This window comes from Mobula birostris, chromosome 5 (genome assembly GCF_030028105.1).
Source record: "Mobula birostris isolate sMobBir1 chromosome 5, sMobBir1.hap1, whole genome shotgun sequence".
NCBI lineage: Eukaryota > Metazoa > Chordata > Chondrichthyes > Myliobatiformes > Myliobatidae > Mobula > Mobula birostris.
The window spans coordinates 130,034,520-130,057,072 of NC_092374.1; the positions used below are offsets into that span (position 1 = coordinate 130,034,520).

The 22,553-nt window shown below is 42.0% G+C and overlaps 1 protein-coding gene across 11 annotated transcripts in view; it reads right to left on the minus strand.

The window, feature by feature from the left end:
• Nucleotides 1-22,553, minus strand: part of neb (nebulin) — a 355,138-nt gene that overhangs the window by 101,763 nt on the left and 230,822 nt on the right. For all 11 annotated transcript variants that reach the window (XM_072258677.1, XM_072258676.1, XM_072258675.1 and 8 more), the window contains exons 101-114: nucleotides 20,160-20,267; nucleotides 19,969-20,076; nucleotides 17,326-17,433; nucleotides 17,130-17,234; nucleotides 16,447-16,551; nucleotides 16,249-16,347; nucleotides 14,771-14,875; nucleotides 9,106-9,210; nucleotides 8,070-8,174; nucleotides 6,817-6,921; nucleotides 6,614-6,718; nucleotides 3,168-3,272; nucleotides 958-1,062; nucleotides 204-308 (exon numbers count right to left, since the gene is read on the minus strand). In XM_072258677.1, coding sequence (XP_072114778.1) covers nucleotides 204-308; nucleotides 958-1,062; nucleotides 3,168-3,272; nucleotides 6,614-6,718; nucleotides 6,817-6,921; nucleotides 8,070-8,174; nucleotides 9,106-9,210; nucleotides 14,771-14,875; nucleotides 16,249-16,347; nucleotides 16,447-16,551; nucleotides 17,130-17,234; nucleotides 17,326-17,433; nucleotides 19,969-20,076; nucleotides 20,160-20,267 — 1,473 coding nt within the window. The remainder of the gene's footprint in view (nucleotides 1-203; nucleotides 309-957; nucleotides 1,063-3,167; nucleotides 3,273-6,613; nucleotides 6,719-6,816; nucleotides 6,922-8,069; nucleotides 8,175-9,105; nucleotides 9,211-14,770; nucleotides 14,876-16,248; nucleotides 16,348-16,446; nucleotides 16,552-17,129; nucleotides 17,235-17,325; nucleotides 17,434-19,968; nucleotides 20,077-20,159; nucleotides 20,268-22,553) is intronic.

Sequence of the window (22,553 nt, forward strand, 5' to 3'; positions counted from 1 at the left end):
GCATGAGAATTAGGAAGATTAAAAAAAGTATCTCTAGGCCCTCAAATAGTTCATATCAGCGAGAGACATCAGTGCAATATGAACGGAGATATCAAGGCTCCCATGATTCAATCATTGGGGCTCCATGTGGCCCTAGGGTCACAATGTTGGTCACCTATAACATCAGTAAGTATCATAAGCATACCCTCCTCAACATCACATACCTCATCTAAAATGGCCATTGCCTCCTTCGCGTGTCTGATGTGTGGAGTATCTGCAGTGTACTTGAAGTTGTTTCGGAGTTTTGCGACAGATTCCTGGTATTTGTTCTGCAAGAAAGTATATTTTAAATTTGTCACTGGCATAGTAAAATAAATATTGTAACAGAATGAAAGATCAAGATATTTATTTATACTTGGCAAACAAATTGTAATTCAGTATGCATTTTACATCTGGAATTAGTAAAACCTATGTGTTCCTTTCAAGGATAATAGGTATTTTCCATTACTTAAACCACAAGCGCAGGTGGCGGGGAGGAGATACGTCTCAACCAAAGGAAGTGTAAGGCACTCCTTCCCTCCGCTAGCCTGCAGATCACCTTGGGCAAGGTGTAGCACCTGCTTAGCACCCCACTCAACCTCCCCCCTCCTCCACCGATCAGGCTCATGTGAAGCCGCGGGAGCAGTGGTGGATGGTCGTATGAGTAACTGGTGCATAACACAAGTTCTGGTTATGTAACCACTGACGCCAGGCAGACAATCTCTGAAGAGTATTGGTAATGGCTGGGGTCACCTGTCTTGTAAAGACACTGCCCAGAAGAAGGCACATGTCCAAAGGTGACCTGCAGGCTAGCAAAGGGAAGGGCTAAATTGAGGGTCGCTGGGCAGCGCAGCTCAAAGGACCGGAAAGGCCTATTCCGTGCTGTATCTCAATTAAATAAATAACCAAAATTTGTTCATGTAAATATATTAGCCTTACCTGGCTGTAGAGCACCTTGTTCTTCTCTGCCAGCATCAAATCAGGAGTGTCCCATGCATAACACCCAATTCCTTTCAACCATTGCAAGTCTTCCTTATATTTCACCTGGTTGAGAAGAAACAATTATTAGAAGTAACAATTATTGGAATTCTTTGAGGAACTAACAGGCAGATTTGACAAAGGACAGTCAGTTGATGCTGTTTAGTTGAACTTTCAGAAGGTCTTTGACAAGGTGCCACATGTGAAGTTGCTAAAATAGCCAAGAGCTGATAGAGTAACAGGAAAGGTACCAGTATGGACAAACAATTAGCTGATTGGCAGAAGGCAAAGAATGGGAATAAAGTGGGCCTCTTCTTGTTGGCCGCTGGTAACTAGTGGTGTTCCGCCGGGGTCAGTATTGAACCTACTACTATTTACATTATATGAGAACAATCTAGATGATAGAATTGATGGCTTTGTGGTCAAGTTTGCAGATGATACAAAGAGAGGGAAGAGACAGGTAGTATTGTGGAAGCAGGGAGTCTGCACAAGGATGTGGACAGATTCTGAAAATGGACAAAGAAGTGGCAAATGGAATACAGTGTTGGGAAGTGTACAGTCATGCACCTTGGTAGAAGAAATAAAGGCGAAGACTATTTACTAAGCGGGAGTGCTTCAGAAATTGTAGATACAAAGTGACTTGGGTGTCGACTTCGGATTCCCTAAAGGTTAACTTGTAGGTTGAGTAGGTGGTAAGGAAGGCAAATGCAATGTTAGCATTCATTTTGAAAGGAGTAGAATATAAAAGCAAGGATATAATGTTGAGGCTTTAGAAGGCATTAGTCAACCACTTTTGGGGTATTGTGACAGGTTTGGCCCTCATTTCTAAGAAAGGAAGTGTTGACGTTGGACAGGGTACAGAGGAGGTTTACGAGAATGATTCCGGGAATGAAAATGTTAATGTATGTGGAGTGTTTGATGGTTCTAGGCCTGTATTCACCGGAGTTTAGAAGAATCGTGGGTGGGGGGGGGGGTGGAATCATTGAAACCTACCGAATATTGAAAGGCCTAGAGTGGACATAGTGAAGATGTTTCCATTAATGGAAGAGTCTAGGACCAGAAGGCACAGAACACAAGGGCACCTCTTTAGAGCAGAGATGAGGAGGGATTTCTTCAGTCAGAGGGTGGTGAATATGTGGAATTCATTGCCGCACACAGCTGTGGAGGCCAAATCACTATGTATATTTAAAGCAGAGGTTGATATGTTCTTGATTAGTAAGGTTACAGGAGAATGAGGTTGAGAGGGAAAATAAATCAGCTATGATGAAAAGCAAACTTAATGGGCTGTATGGTCTAATTCTGCTCCTATGTCTTATCGTCTATTATTATTCTGAGAGAAATGTCTTGTGAATAAATGGTGCATAAATCAACCATTTCAGATTCAGATCAGAATGAAGACCCATTTGACATGAATGAGTAAGATCACCTGTTTGCTTTCAAAAATGTTTCTGAGGGAGAGGGGGAGAGAATGAGAAAGAATGAAAGAAAGAGAGAAAGCAGGAAAGAGAGAGAGAGAGAGAGATAGATAAACAGTTTTGTACACTTTCCAGTCTTACAGATTAATAATAATCGCATGGATATGAATTGAACCCAATCAAAAGTTTTAGAGGCAGGAGAGAGACAAGATACAATACAAATGATATTTTTATCAAGCAAATATATATGGTTCCTTCAAGATTTATAGATATGAACATCATAAAGATGTTTTAAAAAGTTATTGTGACACATATTGAGTGGAAAATCAAAAAATACCAGTGTAAGAATCTAGTTGTATGTGTCATATGAAGTAATGTATAAATGCTGAATTCTATTTTTGAAATTTGATGGCATGATCTCAGCATTTTTGTATATTTAGTACATCCAAGAGAGGGAAAATATCTAATGAAATTATTGTTTTAAACTAGGAGTTCTGAACCTGAAGTCCACAGACCCCTTGCTTAGTAGTATTGGTCCATGGCATAAGGAAGGTTGGGAGACCCTGTTTTAAACCAACACTTACTTTGAATACATTTTACTACATTCCTTAAAATACTAGTTTGTCTCTAAGTATTATTTTTCACATTATCCAACTGTGCATCATTTAAGGTGCTGATTAAAACTATCACTCTGAGATTGCTATGACCATTACATTTTCTGGTGAAATCGATATACAACTGAAACAAGAGACTCACATCGCTGATCGCTTCAGTCACAATCTTGTGATGGAAATACTCGGGTAGATCAGCAATTGATCTCCACAGCCCCAGCTGTTGGTTATACTTCTCCCTGTATTTCACCTGGGATCAACAGAAGGAAAATGCCATTATCCAGAGAAAAATAAATAAGTTAGGAAACAGTCTGCCCAGGGAGTAAGGGATCTGACTTTTTCTAATGTGGCCATCTTGGTTTCTTCATGAATGCCCATATTGGATATTGTTTCGAGTCTTTTGTGTAAGAAACCAAGAAACAGGATTTCACTAACTTCTGGTAATGTTCCCAACCCTTCTCTCTTCATCTATTCCTCACTCTTGCTCCCATCACAGGTAAAGTCCTTCCTACCATTGAGCACATCTACATGAAACACTGTCATAGGAAGGCAGCATCCATCATCAGGGACCCCCACCATCCAGGTCATGCTCTTTTCTCACTGCTGCCATCAAGAAGGTACAGGAGCCTCAGGACTCACACCACCAGGTTCAGGAACGGCTGCTATCCCTCAACCATCAGGCTCCTGAACCAGCGGGAGTAACTTCACTCACCCCAATCACCGTATTGTTCCCACAAACTATGGATTCACTTTCAAGAACTCTTCATCTCATGTTCTCAATATTTATTGTTTATTTATTAGTATTGTTTGTTGTCTTTTGCACATTGGTTGCTTGTCCTATTGGGTGTAGTCTTTCATTGGTTCTATTGTGTTTCTTGAATTTACTGACCATGCCGACAAAAAAATAAATCTCAGGAGTGTAGATGGTGATATACATGTATGCTGATAACAAATTTACTTTGAACTTTGAAATTTATTTTAAAACTATGTATATGTCACCATATACTACCTTAAGAATCATCTTCTTTCAGGTGTTCACAGTAAAACAAATAAAATACAATAGAATCAATGTAAAACTACACACAAAGACTGACAGACAACAAATGTGCAAAAGAAGACAAACTGTGCAAATAAATAAATAATACTGAGAACATGAGTTATAGAGTCCCTTGAAAGTGAGTCTGTAGGTTGTAGAATCAGTTCAGAGTTGAGGTGAGTGAAGTTATCCACACTGATTCAGGATGGTTGAAGGGGAATAACTGCTCCTGAACCCGGTGGTGTGATACCAAATGCTCTTGTCCTGATGGCAAGATGGCATATAAGAGATTCACTCTGACTGCATTATGCAAATTCTTTCAACTATGTTGTAAGATCTGTTTGGAGGAATGCTAGGGAAATTGTAAACAAAAAGTTATGGGAAATCTCCTCCACTCTGCAGAAGGGCAAGGAGTTCCAGGAGTTAGACCCAGCTACGATGAAGAGGGAATAATATATTTCAAGTGCATGATTATGTTTTATTTGGAGGGGCATTTAAGACGAATTTGCAAGTGATATGGAAGCAACAGGCTTGGAAGCCACTTGCTGATTTAATTTCAATTACACAACTGTCAATTTATCAATATCACCTCCCTGCTAAGATGGCAAATAAGAGGTTCACTCAGAATTGAACTCTGAACTCCAACACCCCCAGCTGTAATGGCATTGCATGAACAGTTATGCTACCATACTTTATGAAGTAAGAAATATTTATACGATCTGTATCTACATATATGCATGTGATTTTATAATTATTTTAAGAAAAGCTATATTTTGTCTCCAAATCTTTATCTTGCCAGGGTAAACCTACACAAAGCTGCAGGACAGGACAATATACTTGGTCAGGTACTGAGGGACTGTGAGGCCCAGCTAACAGAGGTCTTAACGGACATCTTTAATATCTCTCTGAAACTGTCCACTGTCCCTGCAGCCACCATCATTCTGGTCCCCAAGAGAGAACAGTAGCTGGCCTACGTGATTATCGCCCTGTAGCACTGACTTCAACAATCATGAAGTGCTTTGAACAGCTGGTAATGGATCATATAAAATCCCACCTTCCAGCTACATTGGACCCTTCCCAATTTGCCTACTGCTCAAACTGGTCCAGTAAGGATGCCATAACCTCAGCCTTCCACTCTGTCCTTGAAAACAATGCCTTGTTTTTCATCGACTTCAGTTCAGAGTTTAATGTGATCACTCCTCAGAGACAGGAAGGTAAACTGACCTCGTTGGGACTCATCACCCCTCCCTTTAACCGGATCTTGGACTTCTTAACAGTCAGCTTTAGTTGGCAACAGGATCTGAAGCTGCATCACGCTGAGTACTGCTGCCCCCTCTCCCCCACCCCGGGGCTGCGTGCTCAGTCTGCTGCCTCAGGACAGGACTGTACTGCCAGATCAAGTTCAAACCACATCACCAACTTCAGTAATGATACGACAGTGGTTGGCCTCATCAGCAACAGAGAGGAGGAAGACAGACTTGTTAAATGGTGTGAAAACAACAACCTGAGTTTCAATGTGGACAACACAAAAGAGATGATTGTGAACTTCAGGATGACACAGGTTGACCATTCTCCGCTGCTCATGAATGGCTCTGCCGTGGAGAGAGTGAAGAGCACAAAGTTCCTTGGTGTGCACCTGACCTGGTTGCTCAACAGCTCCTCACTAGTCAAGAAGGCACAGCAGGTGTCTACGCTTTCAGAGGGGGATTGAACTGTGCATGGCTCCTTACTCCATTCTAACAATTTTCTACAGGAGCATCATTGAGAGTGTCCTGCCTGGCTGCATCATCGTGTGATACGGAGGCTGCAAGGCATCAGGCCACAGGGCCCTACAGAGGACAATAAAAACTGCTCAGAGGATCACCTGGCTCTCCCTCCCCACTCTTTGTGGTATTCTTCTCATGAAGTGAGGGGGTTTACTCCCACTGCTCAAAGATGTAGCAGTTAGTAAGTTAATTGGTCATTGTAAATTGTTCTCTGATTAGGCTAGGGTTAAATTGGGAGTTGCTGAGTTGGGTGGCTCGAAGGAGCATAAGGGCCTATTCCAGGCTGTATCTCAATAAGTAAATGATGAAATCCAAATACCTTGATAATTAAATAGACAGGTCTCCAGGGTGCACTCCTGATCTCAGACATGCATTCAGATGCTGATGTAAAGTTGGTGATACTCTTTTCTCCACAGGCAAGAGCCAGTACTGAAATGAACATCACTGCCATATGGGTAACACAAGAGCGTAGCAGTTAGTGCCACACAGGGACTATGACATGGCTTCAAGTCTGCCGCAGTCTGTAAGGAGTTTGTACGATCTCTCTGTGACTACAGAGGTTTCCCACATCCCATAGGCATGCAGGTTAGTAAGTTACGTGGGTGTGAGTGGGCTGGGCAGGCTTGTTGAGTTATAAGGGCCCGATCGCTAACTAAAATAAAACAACTGGTTCTTTTGGCTTTTTCTTCAAACAAGGCCACTATTCCACTTAACATACTGATTCAATATGACCTTTAAAACAAAAAAAAAAATCAGAAGACACCATCCACTCAAAACATGCCAAAATACCTCACTGATATCATCCGTGACCTTGCGATGGTAGATGATGTTCAGAGCATCTTTCACTGTTGCGCACCGCCCTTTAGAATGTTCAAAGGCTTCCTTGTACCGTAACTTTGAGGAACAAAGAGTACACGGATTTAACACTCGAACAAAAACAGATGAGCACTACGCAACTTTTACAGTGAAAAGCATAGAAATTCAATACATACATCACTGGCATTGACATAGGCTTTCTTGCATGACAACAGCATTGGTGTGTCTGGGATCATTACGTATTTGCTCTTCATCTTTTCATATTGTTCCTTGTATTTTTTCTAATAGACAGAAGAAAAAGGTCAATCAGAATAACTGCTATCTAAACATTTCACACATATTATTATTCAGCACTGGGTGGCAGGGTGGAGATCTGTCTCTACCAAAGGAGGTGTAAGGCGCTCCTTCCTTCTGCTAGCCTGCAGGTCACCCTTGGGCAAGGTGCAGCACCTGCTTAGCTCCCCCCCACCCCCTGGATCAGGGCCATGTGAAGCCATGGGAGCAGGTGCTAGATGGTCGTATGAGCAGCTGATACACGTCACAGATCCTAGTTATGCGACCATTGACGCCAGGCAGTCTCTGAAGAGCATTGACACTGCCCAGAAGGCGGCAATGGCAAAGTACTTCTGCAGAAAAATTTGCCCAGAACAACCATAGTCACAGACCATACCCGCCCATATCATGACACGTCACATAATGACGATGGTCATTCAGCACAAGGATTAGTTGTATTCATTGCAATTGTGCTTTTATAATGTTTATAAGTTTATGTTTTATTTTAATGCTAAACTTTCTTGTTTAAATAGCTGCATACAAGTGCTTTGAACATACAGGTAGAACATTCCAGAAATAGGAACGGGGTATACCATGACCCCCTAAGCATGCCTCACTATTCAATCCCACCATGTCTGACCTGTACTACCCCTCCCTCCCTTCTCTGTGCCACTTCCCTATAGCCTTTAATTCCATGATCTTTCAACAAAAAAAATCCATCTCCAAATTAAAGTCTATAGCTATCCAGCTTCCCCAGTCCTCTGGAATAGAAAACGCCTGAGATTCAACAAATGACAGTTTTTTAGCAAAGGAGTGTGGAACTGCGAGTTCAAATTGGACCTTTCAGCAAAAGATGACTTCCATGGCCATTAGTAATCATAGGAATACAAAGAGACCATGCAATCTATTACTGCTTTCCAATGTAACCCCGTACATTTTATTTCATTTGCAGTGTTTTGCTATAATCTGGACCTGCCTCATGTCCAATTTGAGGTTGTTTTGACAGCAGTAATGGTGAGGATTCTTGGTCAATAAGATTCAGCTCAATAACTTTTCAGTAAAATTATATGATTTGATAGTCAATTTCTTTTATTTTCTGAAGTGAATACATAAAAAAGACACATATTTCTTCCATCGGCAAATATCGACCGCTTACCTCACTGGCAAAGTGTTTGACATGCTTGGCATGTTCCAGCGATGTGGTTTGTACATGAGGTGTGTAGTGTGGTCTGTCCTTTGTAGCTAATTCAACATACAAGTACTGGTGGAGAAAATGAACCAGAATTAATAAAGGATGTTATAATAAACTATACATAGCAGGTCTCACACAGTCCATGCATTATTTCAAACCAGCACGCCAAAACTCTAGAACTGAACCTTCGAACCTCTCATCTCTGCTAATGAATCATTTGCTCTTTTGAATTAGAATATTTCTGACTGAATTAAGGAGAGAAGTAAACCATCTGGTTATTTAAAGCAGCTTGGATCCTAACTGTTATGTTTTGTCACTGCAAAACATTAAACTAATTCAAAGGAAGACAAAGGAGTCTGAAATGCGGGTCTATACTTCGAGATTACTTTCAGCAAGGTGCATGCGTATCGTGTGATAGCATGAGGACGTATGCAATTCACATATTTCTCCATATTACCTGCAATTAATTATTTAAATGAACAAGAATGCTTAATCAAACAATATATATGCAAGATCACACAAATATTACTAAAGTATTAAATACACAACACTAACATTTGTCAGTCTTTAATTTATAATCTTACTTGAATTATTAACTTTAAATCTGTGTCCTTAATATTACCTACAGCTAATTCAATTATTCTGAGCAATTCCATATAAACCTAATTATTTTTCACCTTTATTTTGCACCCATGAATACCCACATCTGCAAATTCCAGTTGATAATTTTCTTTTGATCAGTGGAATAAACTGGTTCTAAATCATCATTATTGTTATTATTTGAGCATCTGTAATCAAAACTGGCATTAAAGGTGACAGTATAATGATTAGAATATTCCCAAAGAAGGATGAAAGGGAGCGAGTGTCAGAAATCACAGTCAGAATGCCCTCATGCAGGAGTTCTCAACCTTTGTTATATCATGGAGCCTTCCCATTAACTGAACGATTGGTGGGCCTCAGGTTGGGAAAACCTGCTTGAGTGGAGGGATGGGATACGTACCTGGCTTTGAATATGCTGACCATATTTGGCTCGGTTGAGATCCACCGTTCCCAGTGTTGTTGTGTACCGAGTCTTTGCTTTGTCTCCTGCAGCACGGTACACCAGCTAAAATTGGCAAGAAATGTGTAAGTGTGTGATGAATGCCAACAAAAATAATAATAAAAATGGCTTATGTTTGAACCATTCTCAGATCTGAGTGCATAATACAATTCAAAATCATACCATAAGTACTTCTGTAATGAGTTAAATCCTCATGTAGCAATTGTTATGAATATAGACCGCACATATTATCCCTATTCCTGGAATAGATGTGGTCCCTCCGCTTGATTTTTGTTCGACAAAGGGGAGATGGAATTATGAGAGGTAAACAGTATCAAGGGCCAAGACGGCCCCGATTTACCAGAATGGCCAAATAGACTAAAGAGATTGCTTTTGCTAAAGATACATTCTTCCAAAGAACCCAGGTGAGGTTGGTAAGGACAAATATTAAGGATTCCCAAATGCCTAATGGAGCGGCAAGTCATAAACAGAAAGAAGTCTGCAGGTGCTGGAAGTTGAAAGGAACACACGAAATACTGCAGGAACTCAGGTCAGGCAGCGTCTATGGAGAGGAATAAACAGTCGACATTTTGGGCTGATGACCCTTCTTCTGGACTGGAAAGGAAGGGGGAAGATGCCGGAATAAAAAGGTGGGGAGAAAGGCTAGCTGGAAGGTGATAGGTAAAGAACAAGATGGTGGCGAAGACAAGCTTCCAGGAAGGATATGTGGCCGTGGAAGCAGGTCCGGGTCAGTAGATAGTCAATGAGTCAGAGGGCAGCTGAGATCACAAAGGGAGAGCAGTGAGAGAGGGTCTCATTGAACACCTGTCGAAGAAATTTAAACGTCTTCAGGGTAGGCATAGCTCAAAGAGACTTCGCAGTAGAGCAGCCAATTATAGAACATAGAACAGTACAGCACAGTACAGGCCCTTTGGCCCATAATGTTGTACCGACCCTTAAACCCTGCCTCCCATATAACCCCCCACCTTAAATTCCTCCATACACTGTCTAGTAGTCTCTTAAACTTCACGAGTGTATCTGCTTCCACCACTGACTCAGGCAGTGCATTCCATGCACTAACCACTCTCTGAGTAAAAAAACCTTCCTCTAATATCCCCTTTGAACTTCCCACCCCTTACCATAAAGCCATGTCCTCTTGTATTGAGCAGTGGTGCCCTGGGGAAGAGGCACTGGCTGTCCACTCTATCTATTCCTCTTAATATCTTGTATACCTCTATCATGTTGCCTCTCATCCTCCTTCTCTCCAGAGAGTAAAGCCCCAGCTCCCTTAATCTCTGATCATAATGCATACTCTCTAAACCAGGCAGCATCCTGGTAAATCTCCTCTGTACCCTTTCCAATGCTTCCACATCCTTCCTACAGTGAGGCACCCAGAACTGGACACAGTACTCCAAGTGTGGCCTAACCAGAGTTTTATGGAGCTGCATCATTGCCCCGCAACTCTTAAACTCTATCCCTCGGTTTATGAAAGCTAACACTCCATAAGCTTTCTTAACTACCCTATCTGTGAGGCAACATTCAGGGATCTGTGGACATGTGCCCCCAGATCCCTCTGCTCCTCCACGCTTCCAAGTATCCTACCATTTACTTTGTACTCTGCCTTGGAGTTTGTCCTTCCAAAGTGTACCACCTCACACTTCTCCAGCTTGAACTCCATCTGCCACTTCTCAGTCCACTTCTGCATCCTATCAATGTCTCTCTGTAATCTGCAACAATCCTCTACACTATCCACACCACCAACCTTTCTGTCGTCTGCAAACTTGCCAACCCACCCTTCTACCCCCACATCCAGATCGTTAATAAAAATCACGAAAAGTAGAGGTCCCAGAACTGATCCTTGTGGGACACCACTAGTCACAACTCTCCATTCCGAATGTACTCCCTCCACCACGACCCTCAGCCTTCCGCAGGCAAGCCAATTCTGAATCCACCTGGCCAAACTTCCCTGGATCCCATGCCTTCTGACTTTCTGAATAAGCCTACGGCGTGCAACTTTGTCAAATGCCTTACTAAAATTCATATAGATCACATCCACTGCACTACTTTCATCTATATGCCTGGTCACCTCCTCAAAGAACTCTATCAGACTTGTTAGACATGATCTGCCCTTCACAAAGCCATGCTGACTGTCCCTGATCAGACCATGATTCTCTAAGTGTCCATAGATCCTATCTCTAAGAATCTTTTCCAACAGCCTTCCCACCACAGACGTAAGGCTCACTGGTCTATAATTACACGGACTATCCTTACTAACTTTTTTGAACAAGAGAGGACAACATTTGCCTCCCTCCAATCCTCTGGTACCATTCCCGTGGACAATGAGGACATAAAAATCCTAGCCAGAGGCTCAGCAATCTCTTTCCCCGCCTCGTGGAGCAGCCTAGGGAATATGCCGTCAGGCCCCAGGGACTTACCCGTCCTAATGTATTTTAACAACTCCAACACCTCCTCTCCCTCAATATCAACATGCTCCAGAACATCAACTTCACTCATATTGTCCTCACCATCATCAAGTTCCCTCTCATTGGTGAATACCAAAGAGAAGTATTCATTGAGGGCCTCGCTCACTTCCACCGCCTCCAGGCACATCTTCCCACCTTTATCTCTAATTGGTCCTATCTTCACTCCTGTCATCCTTTTGTTCTTCACATAATTGAAGAATGTCTTGGGGTTTTCCTTTACCCTACTCGCCAAGGCCTTCTCATGCCCCCTTCTTGCTCTCCTCAACCCCTTCCTATACTCCCTAACATCCTGCAAGAAATCCCTAAACATCGACCACGTGTCCATAGTACATTTCCCTGCAAAAACTTCATCCCAATTCAGACCCGCAAGTTCTAGCCTTATAGCCTCACAATTTGCCCTTCCCCAGTAAAAAATGTTCCTGTCCTCTCTGATTCTATCCTTTTCCATGATAATGTTAAAGGCCAGGGAGCAGTGGTCACTGTCCCCTAGATGCTTACCCACTGAGAGATCTGTGACCTGAGCTGGTTCATTACCTATTACTAGATCTAATATGGCATTCCCCCTAGTCAGCCTGTCAACATACTGTGACAGGAATCCGTCCTGGACACACTTAACAAACTCTGCCCCATCTAAACCATTGGAACTAACCAGGTGTCAATCAATATTAGGGAAGTTAAAGTCACCCATGATAACAACCCTGTTATTTTTGCACCTTTCCAAAATCTGCCTCCCAATCTGCTCCTCAGTATCTCTGCTGCTACCAGGGGGCCTATACAATACTCCCAATAGAGTAACTGCTCCCTTCCTGTTCCTGACTTCAACCCATATTGACTCAAAAAAGGATCCTGCTACATTACCCACCCTTTCTGTAGCTGTAATAGTATCCCTGATCAGTAATGCCACCCCTCCTCCCCTTTTCCCCCCTCACTATCCCTTTTAAAGCACTGAAATCCATTCCTGCCCTGGTGCCAGCCAAGTCTGTGTAATGGCCACTACATCATAATTCCATGTACGTATCCAAGCTCTCAGTTCATCACCTTTCTTCCTGATGCTTCTTGCATTGAAGTACATGCACCTTAGCCCTTCTACCTTACTACCTTTACACCCTTTATTCTGTTTCTCTTTCATCAAAGCCTCTTTATATGCTAGATCTGGCTTTACTCCATGCACTATGCTTGCAGTTCTTGCATGACCTTTATCCTCCTCCACCTCACTATCTGCTCTAACACTCTGGTTCCCCTCCCCCTGCAAATCTAGTTTAAATCCCCTGGAGCAGCACTAGCAAACCTTCCCACAAGGATGTTAGTCCCCCTCCAGTTCAGGTGCAACCCGTCCTGTCGGAACAGGTCCCACCTTCCCCGGAACAAGGCCCAATTGTCCAGAAACATGAAGCTCTCCCTCCTGCACCAACTCCTTAGCCACGTATTTAGCTGCATTATCTTCCTATTTCTAGCCTCACTAGCATGTGGCACAGGCAGCAATCCTGAGATTGCAACCCTGGAGGTCCTGTCCTTCAACTTTGCACCTAACTCCCTAAACTCTCTTTGCAGGACCTCCTCCTTCTTCCTGTACGCGTCACTGGTCCCTACATGGACCATGACATCTCACCCTCCCTCTTGAGAATACTGAGAACTCAATCTGAGTTATAAACACTAAGACTTCACAATTCATCAGTCAAGAGTATGTGTTAGCTGTGCAGGGCTTGCCTGGGTAAAGTCATCTGTACAGATGGGTTAACAACTCTGTACTGGTGACAAGTAAGAAGATCCTCAGACACAATGATAGGTCACTTAGGTTAACTAGGCTGAACTGACACTCAATAATGCCGTGGACCTCTTTGGCTATGGTACTGGATTGTCAAGTCTACCACAGAAAGTGGCTGGCTCCAATTAGGAATCTGAAGTTTGACTTCACCTCTTCAGTCAGAACAAACACAAAAGGATTTGGGCCTTGATAAGGAGGAGAGAAGAATAGAAACCTCCGACGAGCAACACAACAAAGCATAAACAATGTGAATGCAAACGTCGATGTTTCTCACCTTGATACGGGCTTAATGTCTGGGAGTGCTAGATGGATCCAGGCCTAAATTCGACGGAGCTCAGGAGATCGGAGGGAGGGATCTCAATGAAACCTAGCTGAATACTAAAAGGACTGGTTAGAGAGGATGTTTCCATTTGTAGACAGGCACATGGATGTAAGAGAGATGGAGGGTTATGGGATATGAAGGAGGGAAGGTTTAGATTGATGGTGGACCTGATTTATATAGGATGATACAACATCATGGGCCACAGGGTCTTAGGTACATACATATAGCTAGAGTGCCTAAGCAGAGTACTGTAGCAGTTTTATGTGTTGTACTGTACAGCTGCCACAAATTTCATGACAATGTGAGTGATGATAAACCTGCTTTTGATATGGGTTTTATTGTGGACTGAGGGTGGGAAGGGGGCAGGGGCGGGGGAATCCTGGTTGGGAAAAGAGGAAGGGAGAGGGGAAGGAGCAAGAAGCATCAGAGAGACACTCTTAATGATCAATAAACCAACTGTTTGGATTCAAATGACCTTGCCTGGTGTCTCGGGGCTGGGTGTATTTGCACCCACTCCAACATCCACCCCTGGTAATCCTTCTCTGTCACCTGTCTCAGACCCCTCTCATGGTGCTCCAACCTTACCATCTCCAACATCCTTTGCTCCCAACAGATTTACGAACTCACTCTCCACTCCAAGTTGACAAATGCAGTATTGTGGAAAAGTCTTAAGCAACCTAGTCATATATATGTACCTAAGACTTTCACACAGTACTGTTGGAGAGTCTAGGTTCTGAGGACACAGCCTCAGAATAAAGGGACGTCCCTTTAGAGCTGAGATGAGAAAGAAAATCTTCAGCTAGAGGGTGGTGAATCTGTGGAATTTGCTGCTACAGAAAGCCGTGGAGGCCAAGTCACTATTTAAGGAAGAAGTTGCTATTGTACTGAATGGTCAGGGGTTAAGGGTTATCTCTGACCCATGACCTTAAACCTACGCCCTCTAGAATCATTCTACACCATCCTAGAATTTTAAATAACTACCCATTAGCTATTAAAAATGGCAAAATATTGTATTCTCTTGATCAGTATGGGGTGACCCCAAGACTATATACTTACATTGCTCAAGTGAGTCTTCAGTTCTGTCACACGTCTGTATTCAGGAGTATTCAGAACAGAAGTATGTTTGTCAAGCATTTTCTTGGCAACTTTGTCATAGCCAGACTGAAAAACATACAAAAAGAAGTTAAAATGAAGGTTTTATTTTCTTTATTTCTTTTACTACATTACGTGCTTAAATGATTTCAATAATGTCATCTACTTAAATACCCGTTGTTGCTGGACTACAGATTTCTTTTAAAAGAACTAATGAAAGCCCTTCATACTGACAATTTACCAAGAGTTATAGAAAAGTACAGCATAGAAACAGCCCTTCAGCCCATCTAGTCCGTGCCAAAATGTTTAAACTGTCTACTCCCATCAAGCTACACCAGGACTATAGCCCTCCATACCCCTCTCACCCAAACTTCTCTTAAGCATTGAAATCAAACTCGCAAGCACCACTTACATTGGCTGCTCATTTCACACTGTCACAATACTCTGAGTGAAGAAGTTTACCCTCATGTTTCCTCTTAAACTTTTCACCCTTCACCCTTAATCCATGTCCTCTAGTTGTAGTCCCATCCAACCTCAGTGGATAAAATCTGCTTGCATTTACCCTATCGATACACCTCATAATTTTGTATACCTCTATCAAATCTTCCCACAATCTCTGTGTTCCAAGGAATAAAGTCTTAACTATTCAATCTTTCCTTATAACTCAGGTTCTCCAGTCCCGGCAATATCCTTGAAAGTGTTCTCTGTACTCTTTCAACATTATTGACATCTTTTCTGTAGTCATTGACCAAAACTGAACACAATACTCCAAATTAGGCACCTGCTTCTGTCTCTCTCTCTCTACAGATGATTCCTCGCTTACTGAACATTATGAGCTCTTTGTACTTCAGATTTGCTGCTTCTGCCTCACAATAAGGGATGTTAAGGAGCTGAAAATGTAACGTGATTGTGGCTCACACTTACTGACATAACCTAGCCGCAAAGCAAGGTGAAGGGCTGCTCTCTAGACCACTCTCCAATCTGCTTTAACATTAACAGGCACCAAGCATTGCATCACTAGAAACTTACTCTTTGTGGGTTAATTTAATCTTGCAGTGTACTCTGCTTCTGAAATTCAGTTTTGTCAGTCTCAGTACAACTAAATCAGATATAATTTCCAACAAATATCATGTTTCCAATTTGCTGTCATCTATTAAAAATAAAATTCTCCATCCCCTATTCATCCCAGGACTGATGAGTGCTACGTTTGTTTGGTTACAAAAGCAGGATTGGTTTAAACCCTTCCCTGTTATAGAATCCCAGATGTTTCCCATTGCAATTCAGTAATGAAGACCAAGCTTTACTTTGGCACATTGTATTTTGCAACAGAAATCCTTGCATTACAGTGATACCTCATTGTAAAATCACAATTGCCTTTCACTTACAGTACCTGGCACTGGTAGAAGACAGGTGGACACTAGGATTACAAAAGGAAAGCATACCCAGAACTTGTGGAAATCACGCACTCGGACCATTTCAGGAGTTTCATACAGGAAGCATCCGGTGCCCTTCAGCCACTGAAGATCTTCCTTGTACTTATTCTATTTGTGAGATAGTCACAGTCTTAGTATTGACCATGAAGCACTTAGTTTAAAGTTTAAACAAAATGTGCAAGAAGCAAGAATGGATTTGATGCTTACATCGCTGGTTATTTCACCCACATATCGATGATGGATCAGCTCAGGAGTGATAGGAAGAGAAATCATCTCCCCCTTGTGCAAGAAGTACTCGGACTTATAGGACAGCTATGGCAAAAAACAAAATCACATTTAATAAACACAAGAGATCCTGCAGATGCTGGAAATCCAAAGCAACACACACAAAAATAGGTCAGGCAGCGTCTATGGAAATTAATGAACTGTCAATGTTTCGGGCCGAGACCCTTCATCAGGACTGGAAAGGAAGGGTGAAGATGCCAGAGGAAGAAGTGGTGGGGGAGGATGAGGAGGACAATTAGGTGATAGATGAAGCCCGGTGGGTGGGAGAGGGGACGATGAAGAAAGAAGCTGGGAGGTGATGTGGAAAAGGCAAAGGGCTAGAGGAGAAGGAATCTGATAGGAGAGGAGAGTGGACCATGGAAGAAAGGGAAGGAGGAGGTGCACCAAGAGGAAGCAGTATGCAGGCGAGGAGAAGAGGTAAGAGGCCAGAGTAGGGAAACAAAGAAGAAGGAAGCAGGAGGTGAAAAAAATTATCTAAAATTGGAGAAATCAATGTTCATGCCAACATATTGGGCCTCCAATTCGGTCACATTTAATTCTTTGGACCCCTTTAAATCAACTCGGTGTAATTGCTAGGGCAAGATTTGTTCAGTTGATAAACTTACATCGCTGACTGCTTCCTGCGTGGCTTTGACTTGACGAATTTCCGGAGTGTCAGGAGAGGGATGAATCTTGTCTTTCAGCGTGTCATATTTTAATCGATACAGTCGCTGTAAAAGGGTAAAACAACAAATGCATCATGCGCACAAAGACATATAAGACATTGAGATCTGGTGATAAATAAGATTATCTCAGCAGTACCTGGTTCAAGATGGCATCTGCTTTCTTGGCTGCTGTGATGCTGATGGTGTCAGGGATCAATGTGTAGCCTTTAGCTTTCATGTGTTCATAAGCTTCTTTATACTTCAGCTGGAAGGAAAAAAATGTGAATTTTCTTTTGGAATTGCTGTCATTTTACAAATAATGTCTTAATTATAATTTAAGATTAGAAAAGATAGAGAGGGATATACGTATATATCTGTTACAATGGATGGCCTTTGATTCTATAACATTTAATATTGAAATCTTTCTGGGTTACTTTTTCCAAAACAGTTTTCCTAATTGTTCATCTTAAGTGAAACACAAAATCAGGGGAAAAACAGATGAGTAATCTCTCTGTTAGCTAAACTCTGTCAGCAAGCACTCAGGAACAGAGGAGAGGGATTTCACAACGGAGGGGTTCTCCATAAGTGTGCATGCTTCTGTCTGCTTCTTTGGAGTCAGCCACCCTCCTGGAGTCATGTCCCATTCTACTTAATTCCTAGAATGACATGTAGACCTTGATCCCATTTATGAGCCAATGCTGGCAAAGTTCCAGACCACAACACAGAAAGTTCACCATGCAAAAAATCAGCAAATGAGACCACCTCCCAACGTCACAAGTGAGTTTCCATAATGATAACCAATCAGCTGATTGATAAGTAAATGAAGGTCAAGCACTCGGAGGACACACCACAATTAACAGCACACTGATAATGTCTCCTCGCATGGTGACGAAACTTTTGCAAGTCAATTGCCAACATCAGAAAAAACTCAACCCAATTGTGCCCTATTCCTAGCCACCCTCTGTTCCTAGCCGTCCTCTCTTGGCTTCTCTTCCTAGCCCTGGTCGCAGACTTGTGGTACCTGAAGGATGATCATTGAGCTAAATGAAACAATAGCTATGCTCTTCCAAGACTCACTTGTGGTTAGTTTGAGCAGTGAGTTTTCGAGTTATTCTTTGAAGTGTCCCAATATCAGAACGAGAAGCTTAACAGAAGAAATCAGCATGTAGTCCTCCTTGTTATTCCTTTCCCTTGGACTTCCAGAGAGATGATTGCGCATTCAATCACAGTGGCTTCCACAGGGCCAACTAAAGATGTTATTATCGTTCTTAACCATATTTTACATGATTACAAGACCCAGTTGGACATTAAGAACTTAAAAGTACCGCAGGTCTACCCCATCACTGAGTTGCTTGCTGGCAGAGAAACTGAAGGAGCTGGACTTTGTGCAGATTTTGCCTACTGCCTGTGTTGGTTTGAGTTGGTGCACGAAGGTGAATGATCAGCTTCATCACTTTTCTTGTGAACGCAGCTCCCTGTTGGACATTGTTAATGTGGAGTGCTGGAAGTCTGATCCACAGATTTATTGGTGGACAGCAGGAGCAGATGGCGGGGAGCTGCCTGGTCACAGTCATAGTGAGAACTAGGCCTCAAGCCGCGGTGTTGCCTGTTTACAGCCGCTCAGGAAAGAGGCGGAGTCAGTGTACTCCACCAGAGGTGGTGTGGAGGGTGGAGTTGGTGCTGTCCCCATTGTTTGCTTGGTATAAGGCACTGTATTGTGTTCGACTGCAGGCTCCTGCAACATTCCTGACGCTCAGGCTCACGGACTGTATATTTTTGTGGCAAAACATTAATTTTGAAATATGAAGGGACAGAAGAAGCTTTAATTTATAACTTGAAAGATTTCAGCTCTGACAGTGCAGCACCCCTTTGGCAGGGCATTGGTCTGGCTTCCATGCATTAGTTTCGAGAACCCATGTTCTTCAGACCCAGAGGTGAAAGTGCTACTGTGGATTCTTGGCTAATTGCAAGGAGGAGGTATGAAGAAGGAGGTACGTTTTCCAGATGGCTGGAAAAAAAGATGTTCTCTGCCCAAGGGCTTGGTGGAACATAGTGGAAGAGCCTGATACTCTGATCTAGTGGGCTGTTACACTGGACACAAAGTCTAATGATGATATTGGCATTAAGAACAAACTAGAACTGCAGTTGAAAAGCTGCACTGACAGCAACTTAAAGAAATTGGATACATCAAGTGTATTATCAAATCTCAAAGCCTGTTCAGTGGATTTAGCAACTTCCGAAGACATAATGATTGTAAAATGTGCTTATCCTGGGAATTAAATCATATGTCTAGATCCAGTAAACGTGTCCAAAGCAAGGTATGAACAGGGATGAAAACCTCCTCAGATATCCCCTCTGCTATCTGATTCCTGAATGTATATTGAACCCCTGAACATTACCTCACTAACTTTTTATTTCTATTTTTGTACTACTTATTTAATTTGAATATTTTACATATATAAACCTGATTCTGATTCTGTAAAGTGCAGGAATACCCAGTAATAGGAAACCTGAAGTCTCATTTGGGGCAAGGATTTGTGACGACAGATGACTCTGGTACCACTGAGAGGAAGTAGGTGATCATTGTGCCTGTGTGCTGTACTGAGATTGTAATTTTTATCCCTGAGTGGGTTAAATTTATGGTTCAGTGTGTTGATGCCATTGATAATAACACACATTAGATGAGGCAAATCAAAGCATCTCTGTTAAGCAAACAGCATTAGATTAAAACTCAGGGCTGAGTAAGATCAAACTGTATAACAATGGTTCTAAGAGAGAATGCTATTCGTACAGTACTTACATCACTGCGGTTATGGTGAACATTCCTGGCATGTTTTAAGGATGGCATATCTGCTGGAAGGGTATAACCCTTGGGGAGATTGCTTCTACCAACGTCACGGTACAGGTTCTGCAAAAGAATACAGTCAGCGTTAAATAGATGGGAAGGCTTCAAAGGACCAATGGAAAACTTAAACAGAATCCAGTATTTACCTCACTCTGTAATTTATTGGCTTCTCTGGCTCTGTCCAGCTCCATAGTCTTTGTGGTTGGGGCAACCTTGCCTTTAATATTTATCATATAGTCATTCCGATATACCTTCTGCAAAACAGAGGGCAAAGAATTCATTCAACTTCAGTATTTTGTGCACTAATTACCACAAATGGTTTTGAATCTTGCTAATTGTAATCCTGTATCTATCCTGTATGGTTTAGAACTGATTTTAACATTCTTTTACTTGTTTTTAAAGCTCTTAATGGTCTGGGACTGGAGTACAACACAGAGTTTTTTTTGTTTTATAATCCCGTTTCAGCTCTCAGGTCTTCTTTCGCCAGTCTCTTAAATTTAAACAATCTCCTTCAGAAGTTAATTGGTAGGTCAACTTTTTTGAACTACGCTCCGAAAGTGTGGAATTCAATACCTAAAACTATAAGGGATGCAGATTCCGTTGACACTTTTAAATATCAGCACAAAGCCTATTTATTCAACCTTGCATTTAACTAACATCTCTTTGTATTTTATTTTCATGTTTACTTTTATTTTTTATTTTATTTTCATGATTGTACTTTTATCCCAGCATAAAGCACTTTGAACTACATCATCTGTGTGAAAATGCTTGATAAAGTTATTATTACTATTATTATTAACAGCAAAATCAGGATGTGAACATAATTGGAAAAAATCCATAGCAGCAGCAGCTAACAATTCCACCCTGGGCTGCAGGATGTGCCCTAGCTGTATTCCTTGTCGCGTTCTTCAGGAAAAGGAAGCTTCGGTCACTTTTGGCTCATATTTGTCATAAAAGTGTGCAGTGGATCAAAGGAGCTGCAGCAGATTTTCCCCCTGCGTGGAACAGCTATATGAGGATCAGCAGTCTTGTAATTTGAATTGAACTGACTTTATTTCTTACATCCTTCACATACAGCAGAAGTAAAAATCTTTACATTATGTCTCCGTCTAAATGTGCAATGTGCAATTTCTAGTAATTTGTAATAAATAGTATGTACAGTAAAATATACAACAGAACAGACAATATAGCTTAGAAATACAATTGAGTCAGCATGAATTAATCAGTCTGATGGCCTGGTGGAAGGAGCTGTCCCAGAGCCTGTCAGTCCTGGCTTTTATGCTGTGGTACTTTTTCCCGGATGGTAGCAGCTACAGTTTGTGGTTGGGGTGACTCGGGTCCCCAATGATTCTTCAGGCCCTTTTTATGCACCTGGATCTGTAAATGTCCTGCATAGTGGGAAATTCATATCCACAGATGCACTGGGCTGTCCACAGCACTCTCTGTGGAGTCCTGTGATTGAGGGAAGTACGTTCCCACACCAGGCAGTGATACAGTCAGTCAGGATGCTCTCAACTGTGCCCCTGTAGAAAGTTCTTAGAATTTGGGGACTCATGCCAAACTTCCTCAACCGTCTGAGGTGAAAGAGGCACTGTTTTTAAACTCACCACAGAGTTTAAAAACAGACTCAAAGTAAGTTTTTTTATCAAAGTACATATATGCCACCATATGCAACCTTGAAGTTCATTTTCTTGTGGGTGTTCACAGTAACCACAGAAACACGATAGGATCAATGCAAGACCATATCCAAAAGCGTGGATAAATTACCAATATGCTACGGACAAACTGTGTAAATACAAAAATAATAATAATAAATAAATAAGTTGTCCTGTCCAAGACTGAAGGAAGCTGCAGAAGATCGTGAACACGGCGCAGCACATCACACAAACCAATCTTCCGTCCTTGGACTCACTTTACACCGCATGCTGTCGGAGCAGTGCTGCCAGGATAATCAAGGACACGACCCACCCAGCAAACACACTTTTCGTCCCTCTTCCCTCCGGGAGAAGGCTAAGGAGCTTGAAGACTCATATGGCCAGATTTGGGAACAGCTTCTTTCCATCTGTGATAAGACTGCTGAACGGATCCTGACCCGGATCTGGGCCGTACCCTCCAAATATCCGAACCTGCCTCTCGGTTTTTTTGCACTACCTTACTTTCCAGTTCTCTATTTTCTATTTATGAGTTATAATTTAAATTTTTAATATTTACTAATTTTTACTATTTTTAATATCTAATATTTGTAATCCAGGGAGCGGGAAGTGCAGAATCAAATATGGCTGTGATGATTGTATGTTCTAGTATCAATTGTTTGGCGACAATAAAGTATAAAGTATAAATAAACAATAAATATCAAGAACATGAGATGAAGAGTCTTTAAAAATGAGTCAGTTGGTTGCGGAAACTGTTCAGCGATGGGACAAGTGAAGTTGAGTGTAGTTATCCTCTCCGTTCAAGAGCTTGATGGTTCAGGGGTAGTGACTGTTCCTGAACCTGGTGGTGAGAGTCCGGAGGCATCTGTACCTCCTTCCTGATGGCGG